General features: G+C 22.5%; 1 protein-coding gene and 1 non-coding gene across 3 annotated transcripts; both read right to left on the bottom strand.

Annotated features, from left to right (window-relative positions):
- Positions 1–191: 191 nt before the first annotated feature.
- On the bottom strand, positions 192–2758 carry Bm1160 (Uncharacterized protein; the record flags this gene model as incomplete). 2 transcript variants are annotated; one of them, XM_043076359.1, is made up of 7 exons in its annotated part: positions 192–337; positions 539–611; positions 951–1102; positions 1313–1460; positions 1859–1999; positions 2312–2459; positions 2709–2758. In XM_043076359.1, the coding sequence occupies 7 exons, from the start codon at positions 2756–2758 to the stop codon at positions 192–194; spliced, it is 858 nt and encodes a 285-aa protein (XP_042932293.1). The 2 variants fall into 2 exon arrangements, with proteins under 2 accessions (XP_042932293.1, XP_042932294.1); XM_043076360.1 differs by lacking the exon at positions 2709–2758 and having other exon boundaries at positions 2312–2368.
- On the bottom strand, positions 2585–2657 carry Bm14544. The gene has a single exon. It is a non-coding gene; the product is annotated as a tRNA-Arg (tRNA).
- Positions 2759–13739: the final 10981 nt, after the last annotated feature.

Here is a 13739-nt window from a genome sequence, read left to right as displayed (position 1 = left end):
GCGTCGAAAAAGATAAAATAAAATTTGTTTAATTGAAATTGAAAGAGTGAAAAGAACAAATGTATCACATATAATTAACCATTATTAAAAATAAAATAAAATAATTATTTGAAATATTTACAGTTCTATGCAAATCAATGCAAATATCTTTATAATACACAGAAATACTATAAACCGTTTGAAATATTATTTTAATGGTTTAATAGTGAATTCCACGTAGAAGTGATACTTTCTTGATTACTGCAAACTTTTTGTTCAAATAAAGTATTCCATGGTGTAGTACCCCATAGCTGATATTGCTTTTGCTCAACTGATCGAGAAACATCTGTGTTAGTATCTGAAACAAAAAATTTGCTAAAAATCTCAAATTCTAATTAAAAAATTCTTAAACTGCTTAATTATACAATTTAATAATTTTTCAGTTAACTGTTTACTTCTTCTAAACTTTAGTTAACATAAGAAAGTGAGAAATCTAGTATTTTCTGAAAAACGAAAATATCAGAATGAGAAATGAAAGCGTACGTTACGTGTTGCTTACCAATTGTAGCAGAGTTACTGGAATACAAACTATTTCTTGCGTTTACGGAAGTTTGTGTCAACAGGGAAGGCATCTGAAGAGTTAGTAAAATATTATTTATTAAAAAAGAAAAAAATATTAAAAAAACATCTAATTAAACTTTATGCATTACTTATTTTTTTCACTGCTTAATTCAACACTGTACAATACTAAAAGTTTAATTTTCAAAAAATGTGCAATGATAACTTATCACTTTTAACTATATCAGTTTTACATTGCAATATAGATATGATTCAAGCAATTACTGTAAAAGATTGTGATAATATTTACAAAATTCAAAATTATTTTCAAAAAAACGGAGTTGATCAAATTAATTCTAATTTGATTTATTTAGCAAATATTGTTTTAATTTTTTTTTTTTTTTTTTGCTTACCAAAGGAAGTGTTGAGCTTGTGGTAGAAGCAAACGATAGTTTTTGCATTTGTTTTTCAGTATACTTTACATCAACAGCAAATATTTGCTCTCGACATGGTGAATTTTTAGTGGAATAAAATGAAGGGATAGTATGCGTATCTTTTTTAGAAGCTGAAAATTAATGAAAGTTATCATTTCAATTGATAAAATTATATACTCTCTGTGAATTTTTTTTTTTTTTTTTTGCTAAAATTATTTTGCATAAATTAAAAATTGATTAAAAAATTAGATTGATTGATTCATCCAAAATTATGTTTACATGATTTGTGCTAAATATAAATGATAAGCATAAATGAAGAAATACTCTTGAAAACTTATTACTTGTTGTTGACAAAGATATGTGACATGACGAATCTGTTTTTATCGATGAAATTGATGAATGTCTTTTGCTGTATTCAAATTCATTTTGAGTTACATTTCTGGATGACAAATATAATTTCCTGTACACAATGTTGAATGATCGCAAAAACTGTAATAAATGGAAGAAATATTTTAATTATTCAGTTTTGAATTTTATTTATTGCTATTAAGCTAAAATCTAATCTTAAAATTTTTCAAATAAAAATAAATCAAGAAAGAAAGAAAAAGGAAGGGAGAATAGAGGGAGAGAGAGAGAGAGAGATAGCTAGAAAAAATAGCAATATAAATCATTTTTCTTTTTTTTTTTGGATTTTTACACTAATTAATTTTATATTCAAAATATTATTGAAAGAAATGAGTGGTTCATTTCTTCATCTATTCATTGTTATACGTAAAGATTTACAATGAAAATTTTAATTAATCATAAAAAATACTTTTTCATTTTCTACATCCTTGACATATTCCTGATGTATTGATTTTTCAAGAAGTTTAAATAAAATAACAAACCTGCTCCACTTCATAGACTTGATAGAAACCAAAACCATACATTTCTGATCTTCCTTGCTTTGAGCTAATAAAATGCACAAATTTTTTTGTCGGTCTCACCAATTGAAGTGTAGATGAAATTACAAATCCTCTTATAATTAGCTGTAATTTTTCAAAAGTTTTGTGAAAATATTCTAAAAATTATATTGTAAACATTTTTTTTTCTAATTCCATTTTATCTTCAATATGATAAGAATTTGATTAATAATTGATACAAACAAATATTATCAAATCTATCTTAATTTTATAGACAAATTTATCTGACTAGTTCAGTGTAATACTTTTAATATAATATCAATAAAATATTATTGAAAAATTTTTTTAAAAAAAAAAAGCATATAAAAATGACATCAATGAAATGTTTTAGAGTAATGTGCTAATTATAAATTTAAAAGAAAAAAAAGTGTTTACTACCTTAATGCCATCAATAGCAATCAATTTTGCTACTTTATCTTCTCTATCATAATACATATGCAAGAGGACAAAATCTTTCGTCAATTCATGCCAGCTATTTCCTTCAAGTTTGTAAATTTGCACTGTGACACAAGTAATATGCTTAAATCTGAAATCATATTTAGAGTATTTAAGTACGAAATGATAATGAAAATTGACTACTAACTAATTCTAATTTACACATATACAATTTTCTCAAAAAGCACTGCAAATTTTGGTGCAGTAGACATTAACCGACCCTGGCAGGGGTCGAACCTGCAATCTTCTGATTAGAAGTCAGACGCCTTATCCATTAGGCCACAGGGTCGACATCATCACCACACAATTTATATTTTATAAATTTAAATTGAAAATTCACCGATTTTTTAATAGCAATGCTGTATTTTTATTCAAACCCAATAGCTCCATACACGCAAACTTCAAATCATAAAAGTGTGAAAAATTTGTGCTCAAAGATGAATCAGACAAAACTTATTCAAACAATTTTTGCTTGCAACACTAGACTGTTTCATTAAAAAATGTCTATCACTGATGAATGCCAACATATTTTGCATATGTAAATGCATTTTGCATAAATTAACATCTCATTATAACATTCAATCGTACTTAATTCTAAGTAATTTAAAAGTAATTGTATTATTGGAAAGAAAAATTCTTACCTAAGTTAATTGTTATGTGTTTTTTTAATTGTTATCATATAATTACTTAATTGTTATCATATAATTACTTAATTGTTATCATATGATTATTTAATTGTTATCATATGATTACTAATTTAACTCTGCCCAATCAATAATTATACCAGTTAACCAATATGAGTAGTATTCCTGTTTTTTCTTATTTTTTTTTTTGATTGTTGTTAATCTTAATTTATTTAATTTAAACAAAGTTAATAAAATTTCTAATTCCAAATTTAAGTAAAATGCACTCATTTGCTAAGATTTAAATATTTATTAAATGAGAAAAAATTCATTTTCTTTTTTCATTTTAAAATCAATACAATAATTGCAGAAGAAATAATTTATTTAAAAGTACAATAAAATGACTAACAAACGTACGTAAAGCATGTGAAGATGAGATTATACGTGAAGAAAAAGTGTTATTTCACGTAAAAAACAACATACGTTAAATATACTTGTAAAGTTTTTTCATTAATATCTTAATCAACTATTACTTTTTTTAATTTAATTTTTTTCGTCTTTTTTTTTTACTTCTCTAAATCTCTTCATTGCGAAAGATCTTGTTGGGTGATATTATTATTTGATTATTAGCACCGAGTGCTTATCACTTATCATTTTTTATCTCTTCCTATTTTCACTTAAAAATCATCAATATATTCTAATTTAAAAGTGGAATATAGGGATAAGATAAAGGGAAAGAAAAGGATAAACTCTAAGATTGAAACCTTTTATCACAGTTACATTATAAATTACTTTAAAATGGATTAATTAATTAGCAAATTAAGAAAAATATGTTGGATAATTTTAGGAGAACGAAATTAAATACAAATTAAATACAATAAAGCAATTTTCTAATAAATTATTTTCTCATTAATATTCACATAATCCGTGCATATTTCTTCTGGAAATTTCTGTATGGCATAAATTTTTAGCATTTTAATTGCTAACACTGAAAAAATTACTGAGTAAATGTGTCAATTTCAAGTGGAAAAAATAAATATATGCAAATTCAGGTGGTTTTGTTTTTTAAAAATTTTAAAACTCTTAAGAAATAAATTTTTTCAAAATTTCAAAAAGTAAGTTTTTTATTTTTTGCTATGAATTACAAAATTAAACATTTTAATTTCTTTACTGATTAATATATAAAAAAAAGTTGCATTAAGCGCAAATGAATGTAAATCAAAAATTGTTCACAAGGAAATTTTTTATAAATTTTATTTAATTTTTTTTTTGCAATGATTGAAAGCAAATGTGTACTATTTTTAGCTTATCATTAAACAAATAAGCAAGCAATTCTATTTATGTTTGTACATGCATCAATCAAATGCTAATATAATCATACAGTAATGACCAATGGCTACTAAACGGACATCACATTGGATTTGAAAAGAAAGAAAAAAAGAGACAAAAGTTGATAAATAACTAAATTTGTTGCATTCTATGATTTAATTACAGTTTACTAATGAGATACAATTCAAATGGTTAAAGTTAAAGTTAGTAATCAATTTGCTTATCCAACTGGTCATTTGCATTTAAATAAATCTGATGGAATATATTCGTTTCTCAAATATTATTATGATATTAAATTTAAATTGTATGGACAATCTATCTCTTTCATATTATACATTCTTAACAAATGGATTGTATTATTGAAAAAGCTTTGAATTTAAATTTAATTTAATGATTATAATATTTATTTATATAAAAATTTTTCAAAATTTTTATACAATATATATATATATATATATATTGTATATAAATGAATTAAATGATTGAAAATTAAAATTAATGCAAAATCAAGATTTACTAAAATTATGATGTAATAATAAATAGTGTTACTTAATTATTTATATCATTTTGAGAAATCTTTGCATTATTTATTTCATTTAAAAATAACCATTTAAATTTAAATCTTTCAAATAATAAATTTTATTAAACATTTTATTCATTTGATTAAATAATCCAAATATTCTTCGCACTTTTTTTTTTTGTTTCCTAACGTAAAATTACTTTTTAGTAGATTAATTAGCACATCAGATCTTTTCTTAATTTATTAGAAAGTTCTAAACGAGATTTTTTCTAATTGTTTGAGCTTCTGTTATTGTAAGAGTAATCAATAAGATTGATAACTTTGATTCGAGTAATAGGAATATACATATTAATTAGTGTTATTTAATCAAAAAAAAAAAAAATCTAACACTTAATTATAATGAAAATAAGGGGAAATCAATAAATGTATATAATAGTATAATTATAATAATATATAATTTAAATAATTTGATCTTGGAAATCAAAAAAATATATAATTTAAATAATTTAACCTTAGAAATGAAAAAAAGTGAAAGGGTTGTTTGTAATGTTTAATAAAATAAATTTCATTTTTATAATCATTACAGAACAGTTTGAAAGATTTTAGATTTAAATGGTTAATTTCAAATGAAATAAATGAAACAAATAATGCAAATTTTTTAAAATTATATTAATAATTAAGTAATACCGTTCTTTATTATATCATAACTTTAGTAAATTTCAATTTTACTTTAACTTTTTGAAGATTCTTGCATCATTTGTTTGCTTGAAATTTTATTATTTTAAATACTATTTGAAAAAAAGTTAAATTATTGTTATATCTGGAAATAAATATAAGTTTTTAGAGAAGGGCAAAAAAAAAACGATAGAAATAGGAGACAATTAATTCAATAAAGTGGAGAGAAAAGAAAATGGAATAAAATTTTATTAAAATTTCATCAATGTTGAAAAAAAAAGGATAATGTTGGAATGATATTTGAATATGAATAAACATTAGAATTTTTCAATTAAATTTAAATTCAAAGCTTTTTCAATAATACAATCCATTTGTTAAGAATGTATAATATGAAAGAGATAGATTGTCCATACAATTTAAATTTAATATCATAATAATATTTGAGAAACGAATATATTCCATCAGATTTATTTAAATGCAAATGACCAGTTGGATAAGCAAATTGATTACTAACTTTAACTTTAACCATTTGAATTGTATCTCATTAGTAAACTGTAATTAAATCATAGAATGCAACAAATTTAGTTCATACAATTAATGCTATCACTTTGAAACAAATTAATTTCAATTTCATATTGTATAGCCATCAAAAAAAAAAAAGATTCACTTTAATCAAAATTAACCGAATATGTACTATGCTTCTTAACCGGACATGTACTGTGCTTCTTAACCGAGCATGTACTGTGCTTCTTAACCGAGCATGTACTGTGCTTCTTAACCGAGCATGTACTGTGCTTCTTAACCGGACATGTACTGTGCATCTTAAGCGGAGTGCTTTTTAACTGGACATGCACCGTGCTTCTTAACCGAGCATGTACTGTGCTTCTTAACCGGACATGTAATGTGCCCTTAACCGGATACGTAACCGTATACTTTACTTGAAACTTCGGAAACATTAAAAAAATAAAATCTCTCTCGTTATGTGCATATACTTTGAAGTATTATTTTATTTATTATTACTACTGCAATAAATTAAATTCCGGATATTCTTGCAGAACTTGTTTAAATGAAAAAATTTCTCCCTCTCTCTCCCTCTCTCTCTCTCTCTCTCTCTCTCTCTCCCTTTGTATGTGTGTGTGTCCTTCAAATAATATTTTCCATTGAAATTAGATATTTTTTTTTTTTTTGCTATCGATTTATTATTCAATATTTAATTCTTTTTTTTTAATTTTTTCAATAATAATAGAATAAATATTTATTAATAACAGAATATGAATTATTATAAAATGAATTTTATGAGAAAAAGAAATTATTTGATGACTTAATGTGACAGTAATTTATCAAAAATGTGCACATTAGCAGCAATCATTTTGCATTGATTGACAATCAAATTGATAATATCAAATATTTTCATATCAAATAGTTTCAAAAAAAAAAAAAAAAAGAGAAAAAACGAACGAAAAATAATTGAATTTTCTCATAAATCATCATTATTTTTTTTTTTAATAAAATAATTTCATTTTAGTTTAATTAATAAATTATCAAAGTTTTTTTTTCTTTTTTCTTCCATTAAAATTATTTCATTTTACCAATATTATTTGCATCTTTTAATGATACTAAATCAATTTTATTTCAATTAAATTTCAACTACTTTTCTCTTTTCTCACTGTCACATTTCTTATTGATTTCTTATATAAGAAATAGTGAAGAAAAAAAAAAAAATTGAGTTGAGCAAATACCGTAAATTGCCATAAATTTTGTCAATAAGAAATGATAGATAAGAGCAAAGGTCAACAAACAGTTGTTTGCTAAAATAGGCGGAAAAAATTAGGCGCAATAGACAGAATTTTTGAATACTATAGCGGCGGTATATTCAAATGAAAGTTACATAATAATGAAGTTATCTATTTTACTAGAAAATTACTCAAATGCTAATACTAATCCTAACTTTTGCTCATTTTAGCATTATAAGAAAGAATTTTTTTTTAGGTTAAGTTTTTTTTTTTGTTTGATTTTGAAGATTTCTGAAAAAAAATGTAAAATTTCAAATGTCACATAAGTACTAATTTAAGTTATTGTTACATATTTTTAATATTTTGATTGAATATTCACCTGGAAAATAGTTATTTTAATGTAATGCTAGTATGAAATTAAGTTAAACAAAAACAAAAAACGAAGAATTATGAGTTATTAAAGTCAGTAATACGTAATACTATATAGTAATATTTTTAAGTAATTTAAATTTTAATATAAACTTTGATATACTTTATTTTAAAGTTTCTATTTTAAAGAATTATATTTTAGTTTGTTAAAACTGAAATTCAAATTAATATACATTTATTTTCATCAAATGTTGCATAATATTAGCTAAAGTTTATGAGATATTTTAAAAATATTTGAGTATAAAGCTTATTGCTAATTCCATTTAAAAAAAAAAAAAAAAAAACTTTGTTTTCATTGGAAAAAGAAAGTTTAATTTCTTCTTTCTAATAAAAATGAAACATTATATGAAATTTATATTTCAGTAAATGAATTAATTAATAGTCAATAATAAACAATACAACATTGTCTATTTTCATTCATTCCTTCATTTAAATTTGCTCAATTCATTTTAATTTTAATTTTTAAATTAACTGACAAAGAAAATCATTAATTAACTTTTTATTGATTAATATTCATTTATGACTCCCATCCATTTCCTTATAGATCAGTTAAAATATATTTTGCAAATGTTAAAATGAAAAATGAATTACTCTTTCAATTCATTCTTTCACATAATATTTTCATATTTTAATTATAAGTAACAAAAAATTTAATTCCATTTAAATGATTATAGTCGCATGGAACTGTTAAATTGTACAGAAGTGCTTCGTTCAGTTGAATTATTAATTTAAGAAAAGGTTTCATAAATGATCTTAATGTATTAATCAAAATTTCCATTTTAAATTTTACTCGAGAAACATATTGTCCTCATTATCTGTCGTCTACCGTTGCCTATATCTCCTTTCCTGATAATATTTCATGTGCCATCTGTTCGGTAAATTTTAATAAGATTTAAATTTCATTTTCATTTAATATTATTTTTGTTCAAAATAATGCAACTAATTTGCTAATTGTTATAATTAATTATTTATATAAAATTTTTATATGAAGCAATTAATTAATTCTATTCATAATTCTAATTAATATTTATAATTCACAATATGTTGCATTACATACAATTGATTATATCGAAAAGATTAAATTATTTTAAATTATAGAATTTTAATTTATTCCTACAATAAATATTGTTTAAAATCCATCATTAATTCTAATAAAATATGCGAAGTTTAAAATAATTTCATATGCTAAATATCATTCATTATAGTTAATATTAGCTAAAATTTAAAATTAATTTACTAATCTAAGTTAATGAAAAATTAATTTTTTTTTTGTCAGATATTGCTAATAATTTTTTTTTTATTTTAGTCAAAATATTTCAAAATTTTTGATTGGGTAGTGATCATTTTTTCTCGTTGAATCATAACTCTGAACATCCGATCATTTCATTCGTTTCTATTCGTTGCACTATCATTCATTTTTTCTAAAAAAAAAAAAATTGAAATTAAAATATAAATTTTTTATCATCACTTTATCTTTTCATTTATATTTTATCAGCAATTTATTTTTTTAATTCAAAAATTCCTTTAATTAAATCAAACTATTTTATATTTCTTCATTTATCTTTCACTTTACTTCTTTTATTTATTTATTGTTTCATAATTGTTTGAAATTTATTTATTTTTCGTTTTAATTAATTAATAGCATCTTTTTCACTCAAAAAATATTAGTAATTAGAAATGCTTAAAGTTAACTTGTAAATTAGAAAGAATATTCAGTTAGTTTAATGAAATCTAATAATACCGATCATTAAAAAGACAATTTCGTTTTTGGATTTTAAAAATTGCAAAGCAATATTCCTAATTTCTTTTTATGAATTTTAAAATTATTTATCCATCAATAAATAAATAAAGGAAGCAAAGAAATAAAAAAAAAAAAAAAAAACAAATTAATGTCTTAAAAATATTAAAGTTAAAAATTTACTGCAAATTTCACACATTTAACGAATGAACTTTATTCAACAAAAAAGAAGAAAGAACTCTTTGATTTTTTAAATAAATCAAATCAATTTTTCACTGATTATAAGTTGTCACGAGTAATGCAAAGGATAGAAAATAAATTGATTATAAACATCGTGACATAAAGTTGAAAGGAAATGGTTTTTCAATAAATTTCAATTGCTTCCTGTATAAAGTACTATTATTATAAATATGAATCATATGGGCAAATTTTTGAAATTAAATTTTTCAAATTGCAACAAAAAAAAAAATTTTTAAATAAATATTAATAAAAAGTATATTGTATTATTATTATTATTATTATTATTAATATTAATATTATTATTAATACTATTACTATTATTAATTATCATTGCTATGAAGATTAAATCAAATGCAAAAATATAAAAATCAGATAGTTTTAAAGTATTAAAAATCACTGTTCTTCAAATATTTCAATGAAATAAAAGCAAATCATTTCAAATTTATTTTAATTTCATATTAGTAAGTTAATATTATTTGTTATAGCAAAATATTATTTTGTAAAAGTTAGCAAAGAGTGTACGCATATTGCATTGATTATGTGTTGAACAGCTGTTCAAGTGCTAAATAATCCAACTCACTCGACCCGACCCGATCCAATCAATCAATCAATTCAATCAATTCATTCTGCTGCACTGATCCTTCCTTCTTCCCTCTGTCATTTTTCTAGCTTAACGATCAGTTAGCTCAACTTAACTGTTAATACTTTTCTATCTCATTGCTAGCTAGCTAGCTCCATCTATACTTTTTCATCTTTCCTTCAAATCTCTAAATACTGTGTAACAAAAGCGCAGCAGTAGCGGCGGCGGTATTTTTGTTGAATTCATTAAACGTTAATAATGTAAAAAGACATTTTACTCTCTCTTTAGAGTAAAATTTTTGGAAGAGTTAAAATTTGTTAATTTTATTGTTACATTCAATAGATCTCTTTCTATTTTCTCTTTTCTATCTGTTTGCTAATCTTTTTTTTTTTTGTTGCTGCTAATCTGTTCCAAAAAGTTTATCATTTTATTTAGAAGGCTTAAGCAGAACTAATCCTTTGCACCATTCATTATTCTATTTTTTTTGCACAATTAGATAGTAAGAAACTAAGAGCGCTAATGTCCGATATATAATGAAAGATTAAATAGGATAAATGATTAGCTTAAACGAGAAAACTAAACATAAACAAATTTTAATTTCATTATTTTATCCTGATTTTATACTTTATTTATCAATTAATTGTTTAATTAATTATCAATTTATTTTGAAAATAGTAGTTTTATTTCAATTTATTCTTTTTCATTTGATTTCGTTTTTTTTTTTTTTTTTTTTTGTTGTGATTTTTAAAATGTGTTTGAAAAGATTTTCATGTTTTTATTTTCTTGGCAGAAAAAAAAAATGAAGAATTGTATTGATTCAAAACTTTAAAATGTCATATGAATCATTTTGAATTCGAGATTTTTGTTGTTAATTTTGAGTGATTCGTTCGCATTTATTTTTTATCACTTTTATTTGTCCATTCGTATTAATTTTTCAATTCAATTCGTTCGTTTCTTTTATTTTCATTAATTAAAATTACTAATTACAGCTTTGTAAAATATTCGCAGAATTTCATTTATTTATAATTATCGATTGAAAAAGAGAAAAAAACTTTTTGTTATTCAATGGTAAAAGTATGTTACATATCGTTAGGCATTTGAGACTCTGAATTATGCAGTTGGCATTGTTGATCATATTTTTTCACTAAATTGGTAAAAAGACAAAGTATAAGTATGTTTAGGAAAGTATAAGTAAGTTAAGTATAAATAAATATAAATAAATCTTAATAAATGAAACATAATGATGGCTTAACTCAATTTATATTTGCGCTAAAAAGAATGAGAAGCCTTGAATTATTTAATAATTTAAAAAGTATAAATGTATATTTTTGGACAATTAAATCAGGAACTTAATGACATTTGAGCACATATCAATTCTATCTCTTATTTTTCTTATATCTTTTAATCAATCCTAAAATTTGCTAAATAAATGAACTTTTAAAAAAACTTTAATAATTAATTTCCAAAATTACTTTAGAATAATTCCAATAATTTCCCTCAAAAAATTGTAGGAAATTTTGAATAAAATTATGAATAAGATTATAATTAATTTACCATGATTATAATTAATTTACCATAATTTAAAATATTAATTAGGAATATCATTTTACTTTTTACATTCATTCAATTATCGATATTGTCATTTCTCATTTCGAAACTATTTAATCAAATCAATTTCTATATTTAAATTCAAATCTCTCACAGATACCTTTTTTTAAAAACAAAAAAAAAAATTGTATTTCTCTCGTTTCCCTCAATAAATGAAGTGAAAAGTGCAAATAGCAGTGTATTTTAGAAAATGGATCGATAGCTTAAGCAAGCGCAGAGGGTTAGTTTAAAGAGTGCTTTTGTCGCACCATACCCGCCCCATACTAACTAACCATTCATATTTCTTTTCTCAAAAATTGCATTTAATGCTTTTTGGAGAAAAAAAAAAAAAGAAAAGAAAAGAAAGATTTATACGGAAATAAAAACCGGAAAGGATGGATGAAAGAATCAAATATATACCGGAAAGGATGGATGAAAGAACCGACATTAAACATTTTTTTTAATATCCTTTCCATTATGGTTAGCTATATGAGTCATTTCTTGCATCATTATTCCTCTTTTCTTTTTCTGTCTTATTATTAATATCAGTCAAATTTCCGTATTTCATTTTTTCGTTAAACTTGGAATTTTTATTATTCTAATATTTTTTTTTGATCATTTTTTTAGTTAGAATTAATTTTTAAAAAGGAATTATCATTCTTTTGATTGATTTGTAAATTGGGATAATTTATTGCAACCTGATAGTTCAATTAAGTACGGAGATAATTTTAATTAATATTGAATTATTTATTATCAACTGAATGAATCACTTAGAATTGATAATATTTTTTAAGATATTATTTTCTTCGTATTTTATTTGGTGAATTATAAATTATAATCAAATATTTAGTGATATTTCATTTCTTTTTCCTCCAATATTTTATTATTCTTTAGATTATTTTACCATAAATAGGAAGGAAAAGATCTCATTTCATAATGAATTTATTAAATGAATAAATTGGAAATTGAATACACATAAATGTTAATGTGATATTCTACAAACAATGCTATCCAATTTTATCTTTCCATTTTTACTATTCAAAAATTTCCCCATAAAATATAAATTTTCAAAATGCCATAAAATGCAAATTTAAAAATAAAATCTACTGGAATTGTTTATCGTGTAATAAAAAAATGAAATAAATAAAAAGTAACTTTCATCTGATACATCGTAATATGATGAAAAGAATAATTCATCTCAAAAGTATTTCAAAAAAAAAAAAAAATGAAAAGCAAAATAACAAGCAAACAAGTTTAAATTTTTTTTTGTTTTTTAAATTCATTAAAGCTTCACTTTGATGCTTTATTGCTATATATTTAAGTAAGAACATTTCATTAAAAATATTTTACAAATTTTCATTTCATTAAGAGAATTAAAAAATAAAATTAGAAATAAATAATTTTTTTCATTTTTTGAAATAAACTTTCAACGAATTTCGCAATTGTTAAATATTGATTTGCGGTAATGAAGTTGAAATATCAGTGTGTCATTCATAAACAAATTTCAAACATCATTACGAATCATATTCTCTCTCTCTCCCTCTCTCTCCCTCTCCCTCTCTCTCTCTCTTTGAAATAATATTGCAACTGATTGATAATAGAATTGTTGCAGATGTGGTAACCGGAAGAATTGAAATATATTTCTAAGAGATTTTAGGGTGTGAAATTTGATGGCAAATTTCTTTTTTCTCATTTGCAAATGATTCATCCTTATATGCTAATGATAGCTAACATTTGCAAGCTAACATTTATTATAAGCTAAAATTGATCATTGAAATTTTAGAGATTTCTATAAGAAATTCAGCATTGATTTAAAAATTTTCATCATTTCACATTCTAATTTTTTTTTTTTTTTTTTATTTTCTACTAAAAGAAAAGAAAGAGAAATAAAAGAAGAAAAAAGACTAAAATTAATTA

The sequence above is a fragment of the Brugia malayi genome (assembly GCF_000002995.4).
Source record: "Brugia malayi strain FR3 genome assembly, contig: Bm_v4_Chr1_scaffold_001, whole genome shotgun sequence".
Classification (NCBI taxonomy): Eukaryota; Metazoa; Nematoda; class Chromadorea; order Rhabditida; family Onchocercidae; genus Brugia; species Brugia malayi.
The sequence above is the reverse complement of the archived record's forward strand: the minus strand, read 5'-3'. Positions and strand labels throughout refer to the sequence as shown.